At 46.0% G+C, this 26,987-nt stretch overlaps 2 protein-coding genes and 1 pseudogene across 5 annotated transcripts in view; all 3 read left to right on the forward strand.

Annotated features, from left to right (window-relative positions):
• The window catches only part of LOC103475298 (uncharacterized), a 37,341-nt gene extending 33,369 nt beyond the window's left edge, over window positions 1–3,972 (forward strand). For all 3 annotated transcript variants that reach the window (XM_017308390.2, XM_008426818.3, XM_017308389.2), the window contains one exon: window positions 800–3,972. In XM_017308390.2, the coding sequence (XP_017163879.2) occupies window positions 800–884 (85 nt within the window). In that variant the 3' untranslated portion in view covers window positions 885–3,972. The remainder of the gene's footprint in view (window positions 1–799) is intronic.
• A 4,227-nt stretch (window positions 3,973–8,199) lies between these two features.
• On the forward strand, window positions 8,200–10,441 carry LOC103475319 (uncharacterized; annotated as a pseudogene). Its single transcript, XR_014090566.1, has 4 exons — window positions 8,200–8,384; window positions 8,460–8,644; window positions 9,545–9,754; window positions 10,321–10,441. The product of XR_014090566.1 is annotated as an uncharacterized LOC103475319 (transcript).
• Window positions 10,442–23,071: 12,630 nt separating this feature from the next.
• sst1.1 (somatostatin 1, tandem duplicate 1) lies at window positions 23,072–25,424 on the forward strand. The gene is made up of 2 exons (XM_008426816.3): window positions 23,072–23,326; window positions 25,033–25,424. Exons 1-2 carry the CDS (start codon window positions 23,186–23,188, stop codon window positions 25,249–25,251), a joined length of 360 nt encoding a protein of 119 aa, XP_008425038.1. The 5' UTR covers window positions 23,072–23,185; the 3' UTR covers window positions 25,252–25,424.
• The last annotated feature ends 1,563 nt before the right edge of the window (window positions 25,425–26,987 follow it).

A 26,987-nucleotide genomic window follows, 5' to 3' on the forward strand; every position in this document is an offset into this window, starting at 1 on the left:
AACCTGCCTTCACCTGCTGACGACATGCTGACCGCTAACGACTCCCTGCTGTCCTCAGACTCACAGGTTCAACACGTCGTCAGAGTAACGATGCCAGTAAATCACTGATGATAGATGCTGGTTTCTTCTCCCGTTTATGTTCAGAAGGTCAAAGGTCGTGCAGCAAATGCTCCAGCTGTTAATGAATGGAGGTGTAAAGCCAACATCCCTGGTTTACTTTAACATAAGGATGAAGTAGAAAGTCATTCATCTCTAGCACTGACATTTCATAAGTTAGTAAAACTTTATTTTTAGATATAAAATCACAAAACATTTTACAAGAGTCAACAGTGTATAAAACCCAAGATAAGTTAATAAAAGTCAGATTTTATAAGCTACTAGGGCGTCTAAGGTTCTGCGACATGATGATTTCTCCAAGTCGATAAAATATTCTTAAATTGACCTGCATCAACTTGGCAGCAGCATTTTGAACAAAGACATTTTTCTCCACTAACTGAAAAACTATTAATGAAATACTTTCAAATCAAATTAAAGCCAAACTACATGTGCAGCTATATTACTGAAATAAATAACCTGAGGTAAAATTAGGAATAAATAATATCAATAATCCATAAAAACTGGTGAGCAGCTTCAGTCGGACCCAAACGACCAGGAGAGACTCAGAAGCTCCAGAACTGAGCCGAGTTTAAATGAATAAACGTTCAGAGACACCGTCAGCCTGCAGTTTCCCTGACGGCCAGCAGGTGGCAGCATTCTCTGTGGAACCAGCTCCTGATTCTGATTCTGTTTGGATCTGCAGGAGGCCCAGCAGCTGGATCCTTCCAGGGAACAACCCGGACAACATCAGCCGCTGCAGAGTCTGCATGAAGATCATGCAGATGTGACCTCTGACCTGTGACCTCTGAGGGTCAGAGGACAGGTCGGTCCAACAGCACATCTGTCCCCCAGGACTCCTGTCCTCTGAGGCAGTCAGACACGAGCAGAACCAGAACCAGTTATGGTGCCGTTTGGTTCTGAGCAGGAAGACGTCGCGTTGCCAGGTTGGTGAAGAGCCGCAGCCGGTTCACAAACTCCTCCTGTCGGGTTTGTGTCACGATTCTTATCAGCAACTTTAATGTGAGACTTGAGAAAACTTCAGGATGAGAGTTTAGTTTATGAAGAGGCAGCAGAGAGCAGCCAATCAGAGAGCAGCCTGGAGCTAACCACATCAGCCAATCAGAGAGCAGCCTGAAGCTAACCACATCGGCCAATCAGAGAGCAGCCTGGAGCTAACCACATCGGCCAATCAGAGAGCAGCCTGGAACTAACCACATCAGCCAATCAGAGAGCAGCCAATCAGAGAGCAGCCTGAAGCTAACCACATCGGCCAATCAGAGAGCAGCCTGGAGCTAACCACATCGGCCAATCAGAGAGCAGCCTGGAACTAACCACATCAGCCAATCAGAGAGCAGCCAATCAGAGAGCAGCCTGGAGCTAACCACATCAGCCAATCAGAGGCCAGTCTGGAACTAACCACATCAGCCAATCAGAGAGCAGTCTGGAACTAACCACATCAGCCAATCAGAGAGCAGCCTGGAGCTAACCACATCGGCCAATCAGAGAGCGGCCTGGAGCTAACCACATCGGCCAATCAGAGAGCAGCCTGGAACTAACCACATCAGCCAATCAGAGAGCAGCCTGAAGCTAACCACATCGGCCAATCAGAGGCCAGCCTGAAGCTAACCACATCGGCCAATCAGAGAGCGGCCTGGACCTAACCACATCAGCCAATCAGAGGCCGGCTGGTCTCTGCTGCAGCACCAATCTAGCCTAAAGTCACAAACTGGTTGAACATTTTGGGACTTCCTGGTCCAGGCCCAGAGCATCATGCTGCCACCACCATGTTTGGCTGTTTTCTGTGAGTTTTGGTGTTTTTGTGGATCTTTTCCAGACTAAAGCTACGTTCACAGAGCAGGTTTAGATGTTTTTAGCTGAAATCTGATGTTTTTTCTGTTGTCGTTCATTTTACTAATTAAATGTGATCAGATTTCTGGTTGAACGTTTTCCGACCCCAAAGAACAACGTAGCCGCTACCCAGTAGCGTTCTGTGTTCGGCACTAAAGATGGCCGCCGCCATGCATGGATGGTTCTTAAAGAGGCAGTATCATATAAAATCAATTTTTTAAAATCTTTCTGTCATGTCACAGTTTTATTCCCTCGTGAAAAACAAACCTGGAGTGTTGCTTTGATTCTTTAATGTTTGAGAAATCCTTTAATCTCCATGGCAACCATTCAGCTGCGGAACCCCTGGATGGACCTAGCCCCGCCTCCGAGACACGGCTTTAATGAACGCAGCTTTAATGAACGTAACTTTAATGAACGCAGCTTTAATGAACGTAACTTTAATGAACGCAGCTTTATTGAACGCAGCTTTATTGAACGCAGCGCCTTGTTAGGGTTTTCTGCCTACTTCATGTTGTCGTTGAGGTTCTGTTCAGGTTAACAGTTCAGTGCAGTTTCCCTGAAGTAACCAAACATTTTCAACAACAAACCGTCTGTGGCTGACATCATGCTCACATCTGATTGGCTGAGAGGACAGGAAGTCTGGAAACTGAGGTCTGCAGTTGGACGATATGAAATGTGCTGTGGGATTAATTACATTTTTATTATTATTATTATTATTATTGCCACTGTCATATATTCCCTCACAGTGGCTGTTAAAACTGTAGATAAATCCCTAAATGTATGTTATGTTTAAATGTTTTGTTGTTGTTTTATCATCCAAGCAGAAAATGGACCCAAAGCTTAGAAAACATTTATGGACTCAACATGAACACGTAGAAAACATGGAGCTGTTTTCTCCTGTGGCCTTTTTGTAAAACATATTTGCTGTTTCTGAGGTTTTAAATCCAACAGATCTGTTAAATATCATCTTTAAAGATGGCTGACCGCAGCGTGACGCTCTCATTCGGTCCAGAATGGCTCATAAGTCTGATTATCTATGGAGGAATTTCACTGCCATAAGTCGAAAGCACACATTTTCAGTCTGAAAGCAGGATTTTATCTTTGTGCTCAGATTTTCTCCTCAGGCTCAAAACTTCTCTCTACGCGGATTAACTCTCCGCTGCTCGCTTGTGAATTATTTTCTGCTCTCTCTCAAAACAAAGGAGTGCTGTTGCCTAGCAACGTCTCAGCCAATAGAACGAAATGGTTGTACTGGGCGCTGGGAGCCGCCTAGGGGTGCGTTTGTTTTCCTCTAGTGGGTGTGCTCCATCTGCAGATGGGGAACAATCCATCTAGGTAGATGTTACTAGAAAAGCCGTCAAACTGATGAAATTCAGCAGCCATTTTGAAAGAATGCTGCGACTTTTCAAAGTGTGAAAGCCAAACCGCCCCCCGCAGAGACTCGGCCAAGTGAGGGGATGAGCAGAGGGATGGGGGGGCAAGGGGGGAGGGGGGATCACCACCATGTTTAGCAATTTTTCGCTAATGATAAATGTAGCAAGTCTTATTCTGTGTTGCTGTAGACTTTTAATGCTCTGCAGCCCGTCTGTCCTGAGCAGCTAAAGCGGCTAATAGCAGCTATCGGCTTCTGCCGTTTCCTCGGTCTGAGGCAAACATTCAACCTTCGCCAGCAGTCGGAGCAGAGCAGACTCGCTTCACTCTGTGGCCACGCTGCACATAAACCACACGTGATGTAAAGCCGAGTAACGCTGTCCATCAACGCTCGCCAGTCGCCGTGGCAACCATTGCTACTTCAAATTCTGACGAAAAATATTTGAGAGAGAGCAGAAGTTTTCAGAGCAACGATGAAGAAGAAGTGTTCTTGACTCATGGCGGTAAAATTATCTGCTGGACTTTCAGTTTTCTACGTTTTTCTCCTCCCGTCTCATCGTGTTTTCGTGCTTCAGGTCTGTTGGTTCAGTTCATCCTCATGTAAATGTGTTTGATCTCGTTTCTCTGTTTTATTAAAATCGTCTTCTATGATGTTCACCTGGTCTACTTTTTTCCACCTGAGAAATTATATGCATACGTAAAATTCAGATTGTTATGTAAATTGGTTTTATTTTCCCTGCTGATGGTCCGGTCGACCCGGTTCTACTGGAACCAGAACATCTGCTCCACCTCCAGCTGCTCTGAGTCTAACCAACCTGTTCCCCTCCTGGCCTGTGGGGGCGCTGCACCAAGAACCACTGAAGGAAACGACACAAAAACCTCTGAAGACACTGAGAGCAACTTCCTTCTTCACCAGATGGAAACAAGATGGAGGATTTCTCTTTAAAGACCAGGAGCCATTTCTGCTGCTAGCGCTAGGCTAACACGTTAGCTTTGGTTGTATTTACCCAGAATGCCCTGCGCTGTCGTCCACTTCCTGCTTTTGGAGCGGCCTCTGGTCCGCTTGGCTTTCACATATCAAATGGGACCAGAGTTCACTTCAACCAAACCCAGGCCGAGCTTTGGAGGACCAGAGGTCAGAGGTTAGAGGTTGATTAGCATTCACACCTCACCAACTGGACTGGACTTCATGGGCAAACAGACTGGCGTTCGTGTAAAGAGAGTAAACAGCTGGAGGAAATGGATCTTCCGTGTAAGAAAAAACCCCAGCAGAGCCCAGAGTTTCTGGCTTGCAGCATTCAGTCCTCCTGACCAGCAGGGGGCGACAGTGGCGATGAAAAACTCCCTGTTAAAAGGAAGAAACCTGCAGCAGAACCAGAACCAGGGTGAACGGCCATTTGGAGGTTTAATAATAACACCTTTTATTTGTAGGCGCCTTTCTTAACACTCAAGGCCACCTTACATTATTTAACATAAAGAAAACACAAAATTTAAATACATGGTAAAAAGTAAAGTACAAAATCACTGAAAGACCTTAAACAATGAACGGCAGCGTTCACTCTTACCGGAAGCGATGAAGTATGGATGAATGGATGAATGGTTTGAGAAAACGGACAAAAAGAAACTGAAGCCGTATAAAATGCGACATGGCCGTTCAGACTGCGATTTGACAACTACCGGATCGTGGAACTGACCAGATGTCTTTGGGGTGAAAACATTGGAATCGGATTGCTGTGTGGGAACGTCGGTGCAGATCGCCGGCGTTGACGTAGCCCAATGCTAGCCGAAGGCGGAGCCATTTCTGGTCATTCTGAGCCGGTTTTCCACTCGTCGCTGCCTCACCGTGTGTCGGACGTGGAATCGTAAACAGCAGCACCGTCACACGAAGATGAAACGGGTTTGATTTCTGGACGCCCCTCCTCTGGGTATCGCCCTGTTGACGCCGCCACGAACCAAATCCACCTGAACGTCTCACCACGCCAACATGGGAATGAGAAATAAACTTTTTTTTGACACTTTTCAGATTCAGAGTAGCTTTACTTTAGTAAATTTACATTACAAAAAAGAAAACGAATTAAAACAATATATTACAAACCAATAATTTATCAATAATTCACCAATGAGTGAACAGGCTGATCGTCGCTGCGTTCTGGATCAGCTGAACGTTTCAATCCTGGCCGGTTTTCTGATTTTTTTGCCTTCTCGCGGCGACGGGATGAGAAAAAACGGAAAACCTGGAGGAGCTTCTGTTGCATTCAGGAGAATCTGAAACTTTCTGGATTCGTCTGAATGTTTCCTTCCGCTTCTCTTCACAGCGAATTAAACTTTACATTTAATCATCTGCATGTCGGAGTGACTCAGAGTCTGAAACATCTGTACGCATCACAGCGAGGAGCGGTGATGTCATCGCTCTCCCATCAAGCTTCCATGTCCGTGTGTGTGTGTGTGTGTGTGTGTGTGTTGATGCCAGCGGGTCCCTAGTGACGGCAGCTCGCTGCTAATGTGTCGCCACGGCAACCACCTGCTGTTAATGTGCTGTTTATTAGCAGAGATGATGAAGACGCTGGAGACGGAAATGTTTGACGACTTTACGATCTCTGGCAGGAATCTGTTCAATCAATAAACAATAAAATGTGTTTTCAAACAAAAACAGTTTTTTTTTTAAATCAGAGAAGTTCTAGATCACAGGTCCGTTTTGGCCGTCAGCCGTAATGAATCTAAAACTCATTTTCATTTGGCATAGATGCAGTTGAACTGAGTTCATTTTTCTGAATTGTTGCAGAATCAACAAAAATAAGTTTGAATTGAAAGTCTGGCAGATTTGCCAGTCCAGTTGCAGACCACGCATATGCTGGACATGAACCGTTTAGACTTTAACCAATGTAAAGCGTTCGTCATCCGGGCAGAAATGATCTGACTGGCCGGACTTTGAACCACATGATGTGATCTATGAAGAGCTGGTAACTGCTCACAATGTTTTCACAAGGAAAATCTGAAAAGTGTGACATGCATCAGCAGGAAGCCTGTCTTGAGTCGGAACGCTGCAGGTTTTTTTGAACGTCTCCAATCTTTGTAAAACAGATTGGACCTCAAAAAAACCTCAGACTGGATGGAGAAAATCTGATAACATCAGTTTTCAGGTTTTACCACAGAGTTCGGCTGGATTAAGACCCGGACTTTGACTAGGCCACTCTAACCCATGAATCTGCTTTGATCTAAACCATCCGTTGTTTTCCTGTCAACTCTGACCAGATTCCCTGATCCTGCTGGACAAACTTATCCCCACAGCATGATGCTGCCACTGCCTGTATTTTCACAGAGGGCAGGGCGATGCTAACTGTTAGCCTGCATGACGACTGACGGCTCCAACTCAACAATCAGCAAAAATAATCAGAAAAATCCGATGGATTTCCTCCGACAACTTTATTCTAATTTAAGTTTCTTGGCAACAATAATTTGATATTTGATTGATATCATCTGGTGAAGGACGATTCTCCTGCAGACACCTTAAAGGTGAGGCTCTTAAAGGTGAGATTCTTAAAGGTGGGATTCTTAAAGGTGAGGTTCTTAAAGGTGGGATTCTTAAAGGTGAGATTCTTAAAGGTGAGGTTCTTAAAGGTGAGGTTCTGAAAGGTGAGGTTCTTAAAGGTGAGGTTCTGAAAGATGAGGTTCTGAAAGGTGAGGTTCTTAAAGGTGAGGTTCTTAAAGGTGAGGTTCTTAAAGGTGAGGTTCTGAAAGATGAGGTTCTGAAAGGTGAGGTTCTGAAAGGTGAGGTTCTGAAAGGTGAGGTTCTTAAAGGTGAGGTTCTGAAAGGTGGGATTCTTAAAGGTGAGGTTCTGAAAGGTGAGGTTCTTAAAGGTGAGGTTCTGAAAGATGAGGTTCTGAAAGGTGAGGTTCTGAAAGATGAGGTTCTGAAAGGTGAGGTTCTTAAAGGTGAGGTTCTGAAAGGTGGGATTCTTAAAGGTGAGGTTCTGAAAGATGAGGTTCTTAAAGGTGAGGTTCTGAAAGATGAGGTTCTGAAAGGTGAGGTTCTTAAAGGTGAGGTTCTGAAAGGTGAGGTTCTTAAAGGTGAGGTTCTGAAAGGTGGGATTCTTAAAGGTGAGGTTCTGAAAGATGAGGTTCTTAAAGGTGAGGTTCTAAAAGGTGAGGTTCTAAAAGGTGAGGTCATACATTTAATGTTCTTATTCATTTATAAAGTTTCAAACATAATATTTAGTTTTAAAACAAAATATTAAGCAGTAGCCTAAATATTTAACTTCATATTAAGTTTAGCTCCAAACTAAATATTTAGTTCTGAGATAAATTAAATATTTAATTAGCTTTCGTCTTGGTACATTTGATGCTGCAAACTGAACATTTATAAATGTTTATTTTGGAAGGACATATTTAGTTCAGCATTAGGCTTCAGACTAAATGTTTAGCTGACTATAATTTAAAACAGATGAATGAGTGAATGAATGAATGAGTGAATGAATGAATGACATGGTGAAACTGAAAAGCGGGTTGTGACCTCAGCTTCCCTCCCAGGATCCAGTTTGATCCTGAAGATCTGAATCTCATCATTGAACCTTTTATTCCATGTAAAGTCGGTTGTGTTTTGAAGTGCTGATGATTTTAATCTGCTGGTCGTGATGCCGCCGGATCGGGATCGGGATCCGGCGGCACAGCAGCAGGAAGTGTGGGATTCCCTGATGCCACTTCCAGCAGCAGGTTCTGTGAAGTGGCCTCTGGAGCGTGGGCGTCTCTGCGCCGTGTTTAATGGAGACATCAGTGAGGGCTAATGAAGCCCCTCTGAACGCTCCGTTAATCCCCACATTCTGCCGTTGTCTTTGTGGAGACGCGGCGCGGCGGCTGATGGCTTCTGCTTTTATTGTCTCCGTGTGAGGAGGAAGAGGACTAATGGACTTCTGTTTAACGTTCCTTCATCGCCCTGCAGCTGCCAATCAGCCGCACCGAGTCACGTGACCCTCAGGGGGGGGGGAGGCCTCATAAGAGCAGCAGCAGCAGAACCAGCAGCTCAGAACCAGAGCCAGCACCAGGACCAGCAGGAGAAACCCGACCAGAACCCAGTAGGACCTTCTCCTTCTCCTCTTCCTCCTCAGCTCTTCCTCGCTCACTTCCTTCTTCTTCTCCTGTTCCTGCAGGTATGCATCACGCTCGCTGTCCCGCCATCTTGGTCCTCGCCGCGCTGGCCGCGCTCAGCCTGGGCGTTTCGTCTCAGGCCGACAGAGACCAGGACCCCTACCAGAACCAGAACCAGAACCTGGACCTGGAGCTGCGTCACCACCGGCTGCTGCAGCGAGCCCGCAGCGCCGGACTGCTCTCGCAGGTAAAACCCACCTCTGGCTTCACCTTTGACCTCAGGATGAGAACCAGCTCCGTTTTTAGAAAACGGGACGTTTTCCAGTTACTGGTCCCAGTTCCAGTTACTGGTTCCAGTTCCAGTTGCTGGTTCCAGTTCCAGTTGCTGGTTCCAGTTCCAGTTGCTGGTTCCAGTTCCAGTTACTGGTTTCAGCTGCTTCTTTTCCACCAATCGGATGAAAGAAACCAGTGCAGCTCCTGATTGGCCGCTTGTGTTTGAACCTTCATCTCTAAATGTTCAAATCCAGATTTAAATTTGCTTTAATGGACGAGAACCTTTAGAGGCCCGAGGACGGAACCCTGAGGAACTCCAGATTCAACCAATCAATTTAAATGGCTGCTGTTCTGCGTTCATTTGGTAAAACACTGACTGACTGGCTGTACGATGATTATTGATCAAAATGAATCAAATATTTCATATTGATTCCGAGGCTGAAAATAAATAAATCCTCCATCATCTGCAGCGTTTTGATGGAAGAGATTCAAAACATCTGATTTACAACTATGATTAATTTCAATGTGTAACTAAATCTAAACATTTATACTAAAAAAAAGACAAGAACTGATTTAAACAGTTAATTTAAAAATGTTTTTTAAATATGTTGTTTTCCTGATCGAAGCTCTGATGTCTGGAAGGTTTCACTGCGTTTTCATGCTTTCATTGTTTTTGTTATTTATTTCTTTAGTTTTCATGCTTTCATTGTTTTTCTTTCCATGTTTGAATCTTGGATAAAAATATTTTCTCAGTTTGAAGGCAAAGTTCTGGTCCAGTCAGTTGGTCAGAAGCAAACGTCAAATGTTCCTCAAATTATTCCAGTCGGGCTGCAGCTGACCGACCACGTGGTTCCGGTTCTGTCCGGTTCTGCAGGACTGGTCCAAGCGGGCCGTGGAGGACCTGCTGGCCCAGATGTCGAGGTCGGAGGTCGAGGCCCAGCAGGACGATCCGGAGGCGGCTTCCAGAGGAACCGGGTCCAGACTGAACCTGGAGCGGTCCGTGGAAACCACGGCCCGCGAACGCAAAGCCGGCTGCAAGAACTTCTACTGGAAGGGCCTGACTTCCTGTTGAAGCAGGTAGCAGGTAACTGACTTCCTGTTGAAGCAGGTAACTGACTTCCTGTTGAAGCAGGTAACTGACTTCCTGTTGAAGCAGGAAACAGGTAACTGACTTCCTGTTGAAGCAGGTAACTGACTTCCTGTTGAAGCAGGAAGCAGGTAACTGACTTCCTGTTGAAGCAGGTAACTGACTTCCTGTTGAAGCAGGTAACTGACTTCCTGTTGAAGCAGGAAACAGGTAACTGACTTCCTGTTGAAGCAGGTAACTGACTTCCTGTTGAAGCAGGTAACTGACTTCCTGTTGAAGCAGGAAACAGGTAACTGACTTCCTGTTGAAGCAGGTAACTGACTTCCTGTTGAAGCAGGTAACTGACTTCCTGTTGAAGCAGGTAACTGACTTCCTGTTGAAGCAGGAAGCAGGTAACTAACTTCCTGTTGAAGCAGGAAGCAGGTAACTAACTTCCTGTTGAAGCAGGAAGCAGGTAACTGACTTCCTGTTGAAGCAGGAAGCAGGTAACTGACTTCCTGTTGAAGCCATGCTAACATCCTGTGAGCCTCGTTTCTAACTGGTTCCTGTTCCTGTGTTCCCAGCTGAGGCCACACCCCTTGGGACCAAACGACCAATCACCTCCAGGGGTGGCTGAACCGACCAATCAGCAGTCTTGCCTGAGTAATTATTGTAATTGTCCAATAAAGAACGACGTCAATCAGTTTGGTGGCTCCGCCTCCTTTAATCTGAACCAAAACCAGGTCAGGGGTCAAAGGGGCATCACGTTTTCCAGCCACAGAATCATTTCATGGATTCATCAGGGAACTCTGCTGACTGAGTTACTATTGAAATGCTTTATAAATCAAATACGACTTAAAGAAATTACATTTTGTAATTTAGGTCTTTGAAATTGGGCCTCTGTCTCTTTAAAAACTCCTACTCTTCCTGAAGCTCCGCCTCCAGGGAGTCGTCCCAACGTGGCTCCTCTATTAACCCTTTAACGTTTTTACCAGCGTTGCTCTGAGCAGCAGCTGCTATAATGAGCTCAGCTGGTTGCTAATTGCTGCCGGCTAGTCTGAAGGAGCTGAGCAGGGGAGGAGCTGCACCTTCAAGGCGGGGCTGGGTCCATCCAGCTCAATGGTTGCCATGGAGATTAAAGGATTTCTCAACAACAATAACATGACAACATGATGTATAGCTTAAAGTAGATTTTACATGACACTGGCCCTTTAAGCCAGAATTGCTGCTGCAGCACTGGGAGTGTTTGTGTGGAAACAGCAGCAGGTTTTCCTGTTTGAACAGAAAGAGAGTCGAGTTTCATTAACCTCTAATGGGGAACAGAGAGAGAGAGCAAACACTGAGTTCAAACGACTGGAGATCTGCAAACACTCAGGGCGCTAAGTGGGTTTAGCTAACAGGGAGGGGTGTTAGCACTGGGGGGGGTAGCAGGGGGGGTGGTAGCACTGGGGGGTGGCAGCAGTGGGGGGTGGTAGTGGTGGGTGATAGCACTGGGGGAGTGGCAGCAATGGGGGTGGTAGTAGGGGGGTGGTAGCAGTGGGGGGTAGCAGTGGGGGGTGTTAGCAGTGGGGGTGTTAGCAGTGGGGGTGTTAGCAGTGGGGGGGTGGCAGCAGTGGGGGGGTAGCAGTGGGGGGGTTGTGGATTCAGGCGGCTCTCATTATGGAAGCATCTGAGCGTCATCAGCAGGTCGTTATCCCAAAGTGATGGCGACCCCCCGGACAGGGGAGTAACCAGAGAACCATCCACACACGGAGAACCTGCAGCTCTGTGCAGAAAAACCCCCGGGGGGTTTGAACATGTTCAGCTTTACTAGCTAGCAGCTCCTCCACCGGCTTACGGAGCTACAAAAGTAAGAACTTATTTATTAAACTGGGCTACATTTCATGCTAATACCAGAAGCTAGCTGCAGTAGCCCTGAAGCGCTAATCACAAACATTAGTTCCGCTAACTATAAAGCGCTACACCAACAAGGTATCTAGCTGAAGCTAATGCTAAAGCTTCAACATTAACATGCTAACTGTCATATTCACACCTTCAAACATCTGCAACAAAAAGCTAATTTTATTGGTTTTAATGTCTTTTGTCCTCATATTTTAAATGTTTGTAAAGCAGTTTGTCACAACTGTTGATGTTTTAAAGTGCTTCATAAATAAAATAGTAGTAATTTCTCAATTTTCTCATCTTCAGTTATGACTGTATAAAATAAAGACCATAAAATCTTTAAGCATTTAATGTTGACGTTATAATTTACATGTTCTATAACGATGATGTTGTTATGTTCACGTCTTGTTCTCTACTGTTGGTTTTATTTGTTCCTGAAAGTTTGAACGTGGGGAGGAAATGGAACTTCACCTACTTCAAAATAAGAGCGTAAATAACTGTGTGACCACCTGAAGAGTTTTTAACAGCCAATAATCAAAACACAAACTTTATTCAACTGAAAGTTTACAAAACATCCGAATAAATAAGCAGTTAGCGTTTATCCACCAACATGTATTTAATGGAAGCTAATTAAAGGTTTGCAAAGTTAGCAGAAGCGTAAAAAATTAGCTCTGCTATTAATGACTCAGCTAATTTTTAGCGCTTCAGAATTTATCAGGAGAAATGTACTTAGGTGACGGCAAATATGCTAAACATTTTCACAGTTTGGAAAGGTGCTAAGCTAATATTAGCAGAGCTAATTTTAGCTTAGTGCTTCAGAATTTATGCCAAAGAATTAATTTAGAGGAAGCTAAGCGCGCTAAATGTTTTCAAAAGCACTAAACAAAAACATGAGCTCCACTATCAGCTTATTGTGTCGCTGTTGATGCACAGATTTCTGCTTCCTTGCTAACTATGTTTGTGTTTATTTTCTGTCTCTGATTGGTCACTGAGCAGCCAATCCCCAGGCGGCGGACCAGTCCAAGGGTTTTCCCCCTGAAACCGGGTTACTTCAGTTCTGGACTTTCTGTTCCGCCACCTGGTTCGCTCCTCACCTGGCTCTCTTTTCATTGGCTGGTTCATCGTTTTACCTTTTCAGAGTTTTACAGATGAAATGGAGGTCAGGGGTCATAAAAACACCTGAGCAACAATTTCAATTCAAAATGTCGACTGACAGATGAGATAAATCGGGAGAAACTTGTGGATTATTTTCCACAGCAGAAATGTTAGAGTCGCAGCTTGTCGCTGCTTTTTTACGTCCAGAATGAAAAACCGAGTTTCTGTTTTTCTGAAACAACGTTTTTCCTCCTCCGGATGATTTCATCTCCTGACAGACGTCCAACCCACTGCGCCGTCCTTCGCTCGTCGTGAGTCTGTCACCGTTTTCTAAAAGCCGACATGAAATCAGACTGCAGGTGTTTTTCTGTCCAAAGCTTTTCATCTCGTTTAAAAAAGTCCGATCGCTCTGGTTCTGGAGCGTCTCACGCTCCAGAACCAGACTGATTCTGGTTCTGGAGCGTGAGACTGATTCTGGATCTGGGAAGCAGTTTCTGCTGGGAACGTTCCTGCTTCCCAGCAGAAGGAGCTTCATAACCACCATTTTCCCGAGCGATCCGACAGAAACCCAACGGGACGAAACGAGTTCTGATGAATAAACAGGAAGCGACCCGACGGCAAAGTGGAAGAAATTGGAAATAATTGAATCCTGATTAAAATGTTATCAGTTGAGTGAGTGTGTGTGTGTGTATGTGTGTGTGTGTGAGTGTGTATGTGTGTGTGTGTGAGTGTGTATGTGTGTGTGTGTGTGTGTGTTATCTCAGGCTCTCAGGTGGTTCCTCAGTTACAGCCTCCCTTTGTTTCCACGGTGACGAGCTGACAGGTGCTGCACGGCTTTGTTACGGTGACCTCAAGACGTTCGCGTCTTTAGAAACCAACAGAACAAATCAGCTAATCTCTCCTGCTGCCAGAGGGATAGAAAATAACGACAAATAATAAAAAACTTCACGGAAACTAAGACATTCCATTCATTTTTCCTGCTGCTCCAGAGCCAAACCACCAACCTCCATTTTCATGTCCGGACATGCGAGCCGCGGCTCGTCGCTCATCGGCGCCTCCGTGAGAATCACAGGAGAGAAAAACGAGATGTTCGGGCGTCAAGCTGCTTCAGCAAACTGGAGACAAGAACATCGGTCCGTTCCTCAGCTCTGTTCAGCCGCTTTGACCCGACTGCAGGTGTGAACGCTAACTGACCTTTGACCTCTGGTAATCCAAACCTCAGTCTGGGTTCGGTTTGAATGTGAACACCAAGCGGACCAGACACCGCTCCAAAAGCAGGAAGTGGACTGCAGAGCAGGGCATTCTGGGTAAACACAACCAAAGCTAACATGTTAGCCTAGTGATAGCCTAAAGAGAAATCCTCCAACCGCTAAAATCCTCCATCTTGTTTCCATCTGGTGAAACAGGAAGTTGCTCTCAGTGTCTTCAGAGGTTTTTGTGTCGTTTCCTTCAGTGGTTCTTGGTGCAGCGCCCCCACAGGCCAGGAGGGGAACAGGTTGGTTTGACTCAGAGCAGCTGGAGGAGGAGCAGATGTTCTGGTTCCAGTAGAACCGGGTCGACTGGACCATCAGGTCTTTAATGTCACAAAGTTCTGACGTTCCTGACCTGGAACAAACATCCAGAGTGAAAAATAATGAAAACATGATGAATCAGTTTATCTTGTTCAGGATTTTTCACTCTGATAAATATTCTATTGATATGAATATTTAAGAAATTAACTTTCCATTAGGAACCAGTGACTGGTTCCATTCTGTTACTGGTTCCATTCTGTTACTGGTTCCATTCTGTCACTGGTTCCATTCTGTTACTGGTTCCATTTTGTTACTGGTTCCATTCTGTCACTGGTTCCATTTTGTTACTGGTTCCTCATGGAACCAGTAACAGAATGGAACCAGTCACTGGTTCCATTCTGTTACTGGTTTCATTTTGTCACTTTCATCATTTTGTCTGATGAAGTGACTAAAAATAACTTTTCCCAGATTTCCGTCAGTTTTCTCCTCTGCAGCCTCCTTCTGTTCTCTCTGTTCTCTTATTTTTATTTTCCGTCTCTTCTTCCTTGTTTCCATCCCGTCGTGACAACATGTTTTCCCCGTCGCCTCGTATAAGCAGCCTTACCCAGAATCCCGCTGGGCGTCACGCGGCGTTGAGCTAACGGGCTAATCATGGATGGCGAGGTGACTCGGTTCGGTGACTCGGTTCGGGTGAGCGTGTCTGCGTTTGACCGACACTCGCCCGCTGAGTCTCCGCTCATCGATTAGTCCGGACTGACGGGCACGGCGCCTCCAGCCGGGCGTCTGATTGGCCCGTCCTCTATGGACCTCGGCTGGACGCGCAGCCTCCCGTCGACAACACTCGGGCTTGACCTTTGAACCCATTAAGGGAGCGTTTCACACATATTAACGTGTTGATTATGGGCAGACGGTGTCCAACGGTGACATCCGGAGATAAACCGGGTTCCTTCTGCATCCCTGAGCTTCAATCAAAACATTTCAGCTGATGCTTTTATTTTCTGACTCATTTCATCAGAGGACATCCAGGATATGTCAGATCTGTTTACCAAAGATGATGCATTCACTGAACCTCAGGAAGTCTCTCACTAACGGTGTAAATTAGATTTTAAAATAGTGGAAAAGTATTTATCCCAATGTGGCCGATTGAGCAGCTCAATATCAGCTCTATGAACACGGAGCTCAGATTCAAGATTATTTAGGAAATTAAGCTAAAATCAAGCAAATAAAGTCTAATTTTAATGTTTTTGTGCAAGAAATCAAACAGCAGAAAAAGAATTTTGCCACATTAAAAGGAAGAAAATTATTTGTTTTGGGCTCAAAGTAATAAATTGATCATCAGTTACAAAAGCAGGATCTTTCAAAATGCCTTCATAAAGTCAGTAAAAGCTCATTTGGGGCCGTTCACACTGCCAGTGAATGCGACCTGAAGTGTCCCGCATGCGCAGTAGAGGGCGCCATAGCGTCAGCGTTCTCAGCGTTCTGCCAACCGCCATGAGAAGAAGAAGAAGAAGAAGAGCTCAGAGTTTGCGGAAGTAAACATGGAGGCTAACGGTGTAGCTTAGCTTACACATATGAAGTTGTTGTCCAACCGGAGCAGCAAATTAACAACTTAATCCTCATATAATCCGTCATGTTTGTTTTTCTTAGTGAGATTTGTTCAGATAAACGCGGCCTGGACGTTACGGTCGCATTTGAATCGGATAGTATCGGATATGGGTCACATTCTTAAAGAATCCGACCTGCGCTGCTCACACCGCCATGAAAAGATCGGATTCAGGTCGCATTACGTCAAATTGGTCACTTCAGGCTGCAGTGTGACGCAGCAAAGGCAACTTTTCAGTAAAAGTCTGAATAAACGCGGCTCTCATTATGAAATCTTAATTGTAAAAAGATGAAAATATTTTGTGCTTTACTTTTCCATTCTAAGAAAAAAAAAATGTCAGTAATACTTTTACACAAATTAAAATGAATCTGCATCAACCACCGTATCATTCTTAATTCACAGCTGGAGGCCACAAAAACATCAATGCTTCTTGAGTATCAGAAAGACTGTAGACGTTAGCTTAGCTTCTGTAGCATTAATGCGTGTTAATATTTGGTGTTTATACACAGCAACACGGTGTTATATAGTTATGTTACATCTGCTAGTTTTACAGGTGAGCGTTTTCTTTTAAGAGAAGATAAAAAGTGGAACCTTATTGTCCAGCAGGTCGGTGCGAGTCTGACTCACTGGCAGCCTGAACCAATCAGCTGCCAGAACAGGAGGCTGCGGTCTCCCGCGGTAACATGGCGGGACGGGCGTGACGCTCGACGTGTCCGCTGCGGTTTATCTTCCGGACACGGCTGCAGGCAGATCCAGGACGTTGCTAGGCAACCAGACATTTCGCCATGGTTACCAGGTGAGGCGACGGGGGGGTGTCCTCCTGTTGGAGTTTAACGTTCCCGCAGCTCTGAGGGACGTTGCGGGGGCATGTGGAAGAAAATGGAGTCCACAAAAAACACGAAAGTTCACAGAATTCACTGATGTTGGCGAGAAGGAAAGGCTGTTGTGTTTCGGCTCGATTCCGCTAATGCGCCACTAGCGGAGCTAATTTTTAATTTGGCACTCGTGTTTTTGCAAACTTTGACAATGTTTAACACACTTAGCTTACCCTACATATTTTTTTTCTGTATTAATTATAAATATCTGAGCTAAAAAAAACTAGCTCTGCTAATAATAGGGGAACTAAGTTTTAGCTTAACATTTTAGCTAACTATGAAAACGTTTACCTCATTTAGCTTCCGCTCAATGCATTTCACTGGATAAATTATAAAAAACTAAGCTAAAAATTAGCTCTGCTAATATTAGCGGCACTAATTTTTAGCTTTGTAAATTTGCTAATTTTGACAACATTTAGCACACCCAGCTTCCGCTGAATAGATTTTATAGGATAAATTATAAAACGCTATGCTAAAAATGAGCTCCTCTAGTAATAGCAAAGCTAATTTTCACTTTAGTGCTTTTGCTAAATTTAAAAATACTTGGCGCAATTAGCCTCTACACAGGTTTCTTTTTAAGTTACGTTAATGTTTTCAGCTGAATAAAGTTTGACATCGGTGTTGAAGTTTTAGTTATTAAATATTCTTCAAGTAGTTTGGCATTTATATCAGTGCTCTTATTTTGACATTTGTTTTGCAGCAGTTCCATTTCTTTTCTTCATGTTCTCTTTTTTTAACACGTATTTTATAAAAGTAAAATATTAGCCAAAAATAAGAAGAAACACAAAAAATAAAAATTAGCAACAGTTAGCAATACTCAGCAACTATAAAACTGAAACCATGAGTCAAATGTCTGTTACTAAGAATCACAAACTGTGTTGTTCGTTGTGTAATCACAAGTTTCGACATGTTTTTGTGACGTATAATATTGGAATCGGGTTTCAGCTCTAATGTTTATAACTTCAGAGTTAGCGTAGCTACATCTTCAGCTAGCAGTGCCCAACGTTTCCAAAGATGTTTCTCTTGTCCATAAAAACTAAATCTTGGTGCAGTTGACAAATGAGTCTTATGGGAAAATCAGGATCCAGCAGAAGTTTGGATGTTAAAATTTCCTCTTTGTGATTCAGGAAAAGCTTTAAAATCTGAAACATTTGCCTGATTTGCGCCAAACCTTTCGGGGGGAAGGTCAGCAGGATGGATGTACGCCAGGGGTCCCCAAACCTTTTCCTGTGAGGGTCACAAAACTTTTCTCTGCTGGGGGCCGGAGTCAGTTTGTAACAGAAACAGTGTGACGATTGCAGGAGAGACTCAATGTAAAAATATATTGTTTTCCAGAAAGCACATTCAAATAACCCTCTCTGGGTTCTTCACAGAAAAAAATCCAGGAAATAACACTATTTATGAAATAAATACCGTATTTTCCGGACTATAAGCCTCAGATATCTCTGCTGCTACAGGTTTGCCACAGCGATGCAGCAGCAGCAGAGGGGCGGGCAGCCAACGTTTGAGTCATAACAGGTCAATTAATATCACATTTATTACGGTTGAAAAAGAAAAAGTTGCCAAGTTTAGATTTATCTGAACTGATTAGTTTCCGAACTCTAACAGTAAAAGTGCTGATCCTTCGTGTTGCTGCTAGCATGAGCTAAAAGAAAATGGGCGCTTTCGTCTTCTTCTGCTTCTTCTTTAGATTTCAACTGCAGCTTGCATCCATTATTGTTGCTCTACTGCCACCTACTGGATCCTAATATCTATACCTCTAATTCTCATAATGATCCCAGTGTTATTTAAAAAAACGAAAAATCTTCTTTTTCCCCTCAATGCTGTTTAACTGATCAACGACATTCTCAAATTTCAATTCCCTATTAAAACCTAGTTCCGTTTTAATGGGCGCTTTCTTCTTCTTTTATTTCCAGTTTTGACTTCCAATGATTCCCTTCCTGCTACAGAGCCCCCTGGTGGTGGAAGAAAAATCTTCATATAAGCCGCTTATAGTCCAGAAAATACGGTAAATGAAAAATAATCTAAATGCTCTCTGGTATTGTTCAGGGGGCCAGACCAAATGTGGAGGCGGGCCGGATCCGGCCCGCGGGCCGTAGTTTGGGGACCCCTGATGTTCTCTGTGATGGCCTCTTCAGTCTGTTGTTTCCAGATAGAAGCTGATAAATCGTTTAAACACAGCTCACAGTCAAACAAACAGCAGAGATGTTTGTTCTCGCAGCGCCGAGGTTGATTAGTGTTTGCTGTAGCAGCAGGAGCTGATCCATCACTGAAGCTCCCACAGATTCACCTCGTTAAAGATGATTACAGCCTTGATGAGTTCAGGGCAGCTGGGAGCAAAGAGACACGCAGGACATTTTCAAGTAAAGCCAACAACTTCAGCCTGCAGGGTCCAGAAGACGCACCGGGCCGACCCACCGGGCCGACCCACCGGGCCGACCCACCGGGCCGACCCACCGGCACCGGGCCGACCCACCGGCACCGGGCCGACCCACCAGGCCGACGCACCGGGCCGACCCACCGGGCCGACGCACCGGGCCGACCCACCGGCACCGGGCCGACGCACCGGGCCAACCCACCGGGCCGACCCACCGGCACCGGGCCGACCCACCGGGGCGACCCACCGGCACCGGGCCGACGCACCGGGCCGACGCACCGGGCCGACCCACCGGCACCGGGCCGACCCACCGGGCCGACCCACCGGGCCGACCCACCGGGCCGACGCACCGACCCACTGGGCCGAGCCACCGGGCCGACCCACCGGGCCGACGCACCTGGCCGACCCACCGGGCCGACGCACCGACCCACCGGGCCGACCCACCGGGCCGACGCACCTGGCCGACCCACCGGGCCGACCCACCGGGCCGACGCACCTGGCCGACCCACCGGGCCGACCCACCGGGCCGACCCACCGGGCCGACGCACCTGGCCGACCCACCGGGCCGACCCACCGGGCCGACCCACCGGCACCGGGCCGACCCACCGGGCCGACGCACCGACCCACTGGGCCGAGCCACCGGGCCGACCCACCGGGCCGACGCACCTGGCCGACCCACCGGGCCGACGCACCGACCCACCGGGCCGACCCACCAGGCCGACGCACCTGGCCGACCCACCGGGCCGACCCACCGGGCCGACCCACCGGGCCGACCCACCGGGCCGACCCACCGGGCCGACGCACCTGGCCGACCCACCGGGCCGACCCACCGGGCCGACCCACCGGCACCGGGCCGACCCACCGGGCCGACGCACCGACCCACTGGGCCGAGCCACCGGGCCGACCCACCGGGCCGACGCACCTGGCCGACCCACCGGGCCGACGCACCGACCCACCGGGCCGACCCACCGGGCCGACCCACCGGCACCGGGCCGACCCACCGGGCCGACGCACCGACCCACTGGGCCGAGCCACCGGGCCGACCCACCGGGCCGACGCACCTGGCCGACCCACCGGCACCGGGCCGACCCACCGGGCCGACGCACCGACCCACTGGGCCGAGCCACCGGGCCGACCCACCGGGCCGACCCACCGGGCCGACCCACCGGGCCGACCCACCGGGCTGACGCTCCGGGCCGACCCACCGGGCCGACCCACCGGGCCGACGCACCTGGCCGACCCACCGGCACCGGGCCGACCCACCGGGCCGACGCACCGACCCACTGGGCCGAGCCACCGGGCCGACCCACCGGGCCGACCCACCGGGCCGACGCACCGGGCCGACCCACCGGGCCGAGCCCCGCTGCAGAAACGCGCCACGGTGTTCCAGCTTCGGGTTCATGAACTCGGCGCTCACGGAAGAGGAACGGCTGTTAGGAGGTCATGAACAAGCGAAGAGCATCATGGGACGGCCGGACGCCGCGTCGGACCAGAACCGAGGAGAGGGAGTTCAAGGTTCTGGTCCGACAGATGTGCACTTCATCTGTGTCCTGTTTTAATGACCCTGTTCCTCCAACACCCAACATGCTGGTTTCTGTAGAGGTCAGAGGTCACACAGGATCGTTTCCACACGAAAAACAAACCAATAAAATTCTGACCAAACACAAAATCACTTTTCAGTCAAAACCGGTTGTGACAAAAAGAGTGAGAACAGAATGTTGTGATCTGCGACAATTAGAAACGATTTCTTCATTTCCCAACCAGTCAGAGTCCAGAAGCAGCGATCAGGTTTTGGTGACCTTTCACAAAAAGGTCACCAAAAGTGAAAGTGAGACTTTGTGGGTATAAACCAGATTCTTTAACTGGTTTAGTTATTCTTGAGTAACAGGTATGTTCAGTTTTTATTCTGGATCAAGAATCTCAAACCATGGTGTTCCCCCAGGCTCCGTCTTGAGCTCTCTAATGTTTTTTAACCAAAAGGTCAGTTGTTATGCAGATGACGCCTAAATTTATGACCTGATAATCTGAACTCAGGTCAGAGTCATGTTTTACAATGTGAGGATGATGAGTAGTTTCTACTTGTGGACACGTTAAGGGTTCACCAGCCCAGTTCAGTTCGGCTTAATCCAACTCCAGTCCGTTTACCTAGAAAGTCCAGTTCGGATGGTGAGGCGTGAACGCTAATCGAACTCTGGTCCGCCGACAAACCTCGGTCTGGGGTCAGCTGAAGTGAACTTGAATGCAAATGTGAACGCTAAGCGGACCACAGACCTCTCCAAAAGCAGGAAGTGGACTACAGCGCAGGGCATTCTGGGTAAATACATCAATTTTCTGCCGCTTATCCGGGGTCGGGTCGCGGGGGAGCAGCTTCAGAAGGGAGGCCCAGACTTCCCTTTTCCCCAGCCACTTCTTCCAGCTCCTCCAGGGGAACCCCAAGGCGTTGAGAGGATCCATTTTGGTGGGTAAATCCAACCAAAGCTAACATGCTAGCCTAGCGCTAGCAGCAGAAATGGCTCCTGGTCTTTAGCCTAAAGAGAAATCCTCCAGCCGCTAAAATCCTCCATCTTGTTTCCATCTGGTGAAGAAGGAAGTTGCTCTCAGCGTCTTCAGAGGTTTTTGTGTCGTTTCCTTCAGTGGTTCTGGGTGCAGCGCCCCCACAGGCCAGGAGGGGAACAGGTTGGTTTGACTCAGAGCAGCTGGAGGTGGAGCAGATGTTCTGGGTCCAGTAGAACCGGGTCGACCGGACTGAAGCAGGAGGAAACTTCGTTAGATGTTTTTTCAGAAATAATGAGACAAATGAGCAGCTGGAACTTGAAGTGGATATTAAGAGAAACCATGAAGCTAATTAGACAAAACGAGGAGCTGCTCTTCAGACAGGAAGTAAAGGCTCAGCGAAGTTCCTGGTTCTTCCTTCATCTGTCCTACAAACACAAGAGAGGATTTAATCAGGAGAAACAACAAGTGTTCAGCTGTGAGTGTTTGTGCAACAGCGAGTTAATGACCAACCTGCAGGCATCGGGGCCATTACAGGCCGGCGTGGCCGGCGGCTCGCTGCGACGGACCCAACTGGGAACCAGGAGGAAGAGGAGGAACTAATGACTGAGAGCAGATTCTACGCTTCACTGAACGCGTGACGTTTATCGCTGGGTCCTCAAACCGTTTAAGCCTCAAAATGGGTGAAAATGTGATCATCTCTGCAGGAAGAGACAAAAATGCTCATTAATGCTGCAACATGATGTCAGTTTGACTGGTTTGGTGCCGACGGCTTCAGACGGCGCCGAGAGAAAACCGAGTTTAAACTCAGCTCTGATTTATTCACTAAACTGAAAACCATCTAAAAACTGCATTAAATGTTTCCCTAATGAGGAGCCTCTTGCTCGCAGATCTGCCACACTTTTCAGATTCTCTAAACTCCCTGGTGCTCCAGATGTTTCTGGACTTTCCAGAAGCTCTTAAGACATTTAAGATCCAAAAACATCTGGAACCTTAAATACCAGTTTTGCTCCTGATGCTTCAGCTGAAACATTCTGGATGTTCTGGTTCTAGATTCTTCGGACGACGAAGGAGGGCAGACCAGATGGGTCTCACATGGCTTTGTCCATGTAGGGCCCATGTGGGCTGAGGCCCTATATGGACAAACCCATATGGGACCCATATCTCAGCCCTCCTTTTCCCCACATGGGGCCCACCTAGGCATCCTGGCAGGGAAACCGAGTCAGGAAAACGCCTGAACTCTGAACCCCGGATGTCTCTGAGCGTCCTGCTGCGGGTCCGCGGGCCTCAGGTTGACAAACCCACGGAGCGATCAGCAGGGAAACAGAAGAAGAGCAACTTAAAAACGGATCATTTCACTAAAAAGATGGAAACATCATCATCATCATCATCATCATCATCATCATCATCATCATCATCAGTCACCCCCTCCGTCCATCGGGTGACGCCAGCAGGGCTATAAGAGCCGCTCTCTCCCGGGACGGAGGCAGAAGATCCGCCGCGCCGCAGACAGTCAGTCAGACAGTCAGACAGACAGACAGACAGACAGAGAGACAGTCAGACAGACAGACAGACAGACAGACAGACAGACAGACAGACACTCAGCGGGTGAAGATGCTCTCCTCCCTCAGCCTGCGCTGCCTCCTCCTGCTCCTTCTCTCCCTCAGCGCCTCCATCAGCGGCTCCTCCGCCGCGCAGAGAGACTCCAAACTCCGCCTGCTGCTGCACCGGACCCCGCTGCTCAGCTCCAAACAGGTCGGAACCGATCAGAACCGCGCTTTAAACTGGACCAAAGTTCTGTTTAAAGTTACAGAGACATCTGAAATGATCCCGGGTCATAAAAGTAAAGTTTGAATATTTGATTAATAATTTTGCGCAACAAATGATTTTAATCATCGGAAAAGTTTCTTTATTTCTCTGAAGTCAATAAATTAAGACAAAAACTCCGCAGTTTTTAGTTTTATTAGTTTAATCATAAGTTGTTAGTAATTTCTAATAGAGAATAAATATTCTGTATTTTACATCTGCGTTATTACAGTTTACATTTTGTAAATTTAAAAATATGATCTGAACCTTATAATCACTTTTAGAAACATTTTTATTTAATTTGTGACTAAAATCCCATTTTTGCTGTTGAAAATCATGATTATTGATATTATTAAATATTGTAATTGCATCTCCTTTTTTATTTTACCACAAAAACATGGATTTTAACAGAATAATGATCCCATCAGTTAATCTGAAACCAGCAGGAAGAGAAGAATATTTCAACACGTCTTCAGTGAAATATGAGGAAATTCAGATTTTATGACGTTTCTTTATTTTCATCCAAAACTTTTTAAAATACAGTAAAAGTTTTTTTTTTAAGCTGTTTCTTTGTGCAGTTGATGTTTTCAACAGAATCAAACTAAAATCATTTTATTCCAGATCTGGTTTTTGTTTTGTTGTAATAATTTACAAATATCGTTTCAAACATTTAGGCTTTTTTTTACGTTTTGAAATGAGTTTTATTTATCTGGCAGACTGTAAATGTTTCAGACTAGAAGTGAAAATGTAAAACAAACTGAAATTAATGTTTTAACTGAATGTTTTTAGAGTTTTCATGAATGAAATGAGTCAAAGCTGCTGGTTTCTGGCTCATCGACGTTTCGCCTCAGAATCTCCAACTGAGTTAAAAATGAAATGAATGAATCAGTTGAATTTCCTGGTTTCATCCCAGGATGAACCAGTTCAGTGGAGCTGAACTGGGAGGAAAACAGGATTCTGTTCATTTTCTGCAGCTTCAGAACTCGAATCTGTTTTCCTGTGAAGATCCAGAAGGAAATCAGGTAAAAGGTGAACTTTGACCTCCGTGTGATCAGTTCAGGTCCAGCTCTCGTTGTTATTGAAGCTCTGAAACGTCTCGTCGTTTAAATTCTGGCTTTTAAACTGAAGACGTCAGTGAATAATTAATAACAACAATATCCCCGTGATGGACACCGCTAGCTGGAAGGCTAGCTGTGCTAACACCGCAGCGCTAATCATAACCTTAGTTCAGCTAAAGCGCTACACTGACACTGCGTTGTGCAGAAGCTAACGCTAAAGTGCTAACTTCAATTCACATCATACTGAAACCCATGAGGACAGGAAACGGAACTTCAAAATAAAAGTTCAAAAACAATCGTCTAACTACTTGAAGAATTTGTAACCAAAACGTCACACAGGTTTGCTGAACTACCAGGTAAAAATGCTTTTGGGTTTATGATGAGAAATAAACGCAGGAAGCTCAGTGCGCAAAGTGCTAGCCCAAAAAATTAGCTTGGCTAAATTAGCAATTAGCAAATTAGCGGAAATGTTTCCCTTTGGTTCCAGTGGGTCCAAATGTCCGAGCTTTAGTGGAGGCTGCGTGAGCAGGCGCCCCCTGGTGGCAGGGCGTTTTCTGATAGGACGACCCTGCAGTGACCGTGTCCTCTGTCCCTCAGGACGCGTCTCGCTCCTCGCTGGCGGAGCTGCTCCTCTCCGACCTCCTGCAGATGGAGAACGAGGCTCTGGAGGAGGACGGGTTCGGCCTCCCTGAAGGCGAGCCGGAGGACATCCGCGTGGACCTGGAGCGCGCCGCCAGCAGCGGGCCGCTGTTGGCCCCCCGGGAGAGGAAGGCGGGCTGCAAGAACTTCTTCTGGAAGACCTTCACGTCCTGCTGAGCCTTCCTGTTCCTCCTCCTGCTCCTCCTGCTTCTCCTCCTGACGCTGTACAGAAACTGATCCCTGGTCAGTTTGGGTGAAACGTTCTGACCTTTCTGAGCTGATTCTTTCTGAATGTAAACTCCATGAAGCTATTTTTAATTGTTGGTTTGAATAAAATCTGTTTGAGAAAACCTCCTGTGTCTGCTGAGGAAGACGAGGGGCGGGGTCGGCCTTCATCAGGGGTCTCCATGGCAACCAGGAGCTGATGACAGATCAGATCTGAGCTCTCTGAACAGGAACCATTCACTTCACTTTATTTAGCGCCAATTTATTACTAATATCATCTCCAGGCAGTTTTAAAAAAAGAATAAATTGAATTCAAACATTTAAACGCTGCAGCCAAATGAACTTTACGTTTCTGATCTCTTCCATGAACCAGCAGAACCTGATTTAATGAACTATTTGGCTTAAATTACTCTGTTTCTTCCAGATATTATCGTCGACAGGGTTTGAACTCCCAGTTTTCCTAGTGAGATAATTTAACATCTTTGCTTTTTCCTCCAGTTTTTTCTCTCAAACTGAATCTGTGTGTTCAGTGAAACTGATTCCAGCTCATAAATGTATGTAAGCAAACGACAATTTGTGTTTTTTTAGTTTAGATGTCAAACATTTGCTCCAAACGGCTCCAGTGACTCTGCTGCTCCTCATGTATGGAAGCCCAGGAGGGCCAAAAAACAAACATTTGATGTGTAAGTTTTAAAGTTCACAGATTAAACTGAAGTTAAAAGAAGCACCAGAAAATCACAGCTGGTTTTATCTGATCGAAATAGTCGCTGGATGAAAAACAAACAATCATAGGTGGAATTTTGTGGCCTAAACATTTATAATTAAGCAAACAAATACGTTTACATTTCAACATTTCTTGAGCTCCATGAAATATTTAATAGTTTTACATAAAATTGCTACAGATAAACGTAATCAAAGCTGCTCAAAACTTTCAGTAAAAAAACACAAAATCCTACCAAGTATCGGTTTGGTTCAGTTTCCAGTGCAAATATATTAACGGTTAACTGCAGTTATAAGACCAAACTACCTTAAAAGAAACTTTTCAGTGGGTTATTTGAGCTCAATAATTCTCACAAACTAATAAAAAAGTTCTGGTTTTATTAGCAGATTGTTTAATTTATGATGAAATGTCTTATTATATGTGAAATAACAGAAAAGCTGCTTGTTAGTTTTGTCTTATTTCATATTTACACTAAAAAATATGACCAATTTTACCTGGTGAGATGTTTTACGTGTGCAGTGTTATCAGTAAAGCCACACCCTCCACACTTATCAGCAAGTTAATTTGCACATTAGCTGAACATTTAGCTCTGAATTAGCATGTAGAGCTAAACGATTAGCTAGCTCAGATCTAAATATGTAGTTTGGAGCTACATTATTAGCTCCTCACTAAACATTTAGCCTCAAACTAAATATTTACAATGTTGCATTTATAAAATAATAAATAGGACAAATATGACGTTAAAAGATGAGCCCCAGTTTTATCTCTAACGTTAAAAAAGCCCAAATTACTGCAGTTCCTCTACAAACATAAACGAAGCTCAGGTAAATCTTGACGACGTTTCGGCGACTCCAAGCTTTTCCTCTTGTTCGTGTGTTTAATGAAAGACGCTGCAGGGAGAGACGATGGAAACAGAATTAATTTAAAGTTTCACTCTAATAAAACAGAGAAACGGTTCAAATCCTCG

This window comes from Poecilia reticulata, chromosome 13, assembly GCF_904066995.2.
Source record: "Poecilia reticulata chromosome 13, P_reticulata-male-v2, whole genome shotgun sequence".
Classification (NCBI taxonomy): Eukaryota; Metazoa; Chordata; class Actinopteri; order Cyprinodontiformes; family Poeciliidae; genus Poecilia; species Poecilia reticulata.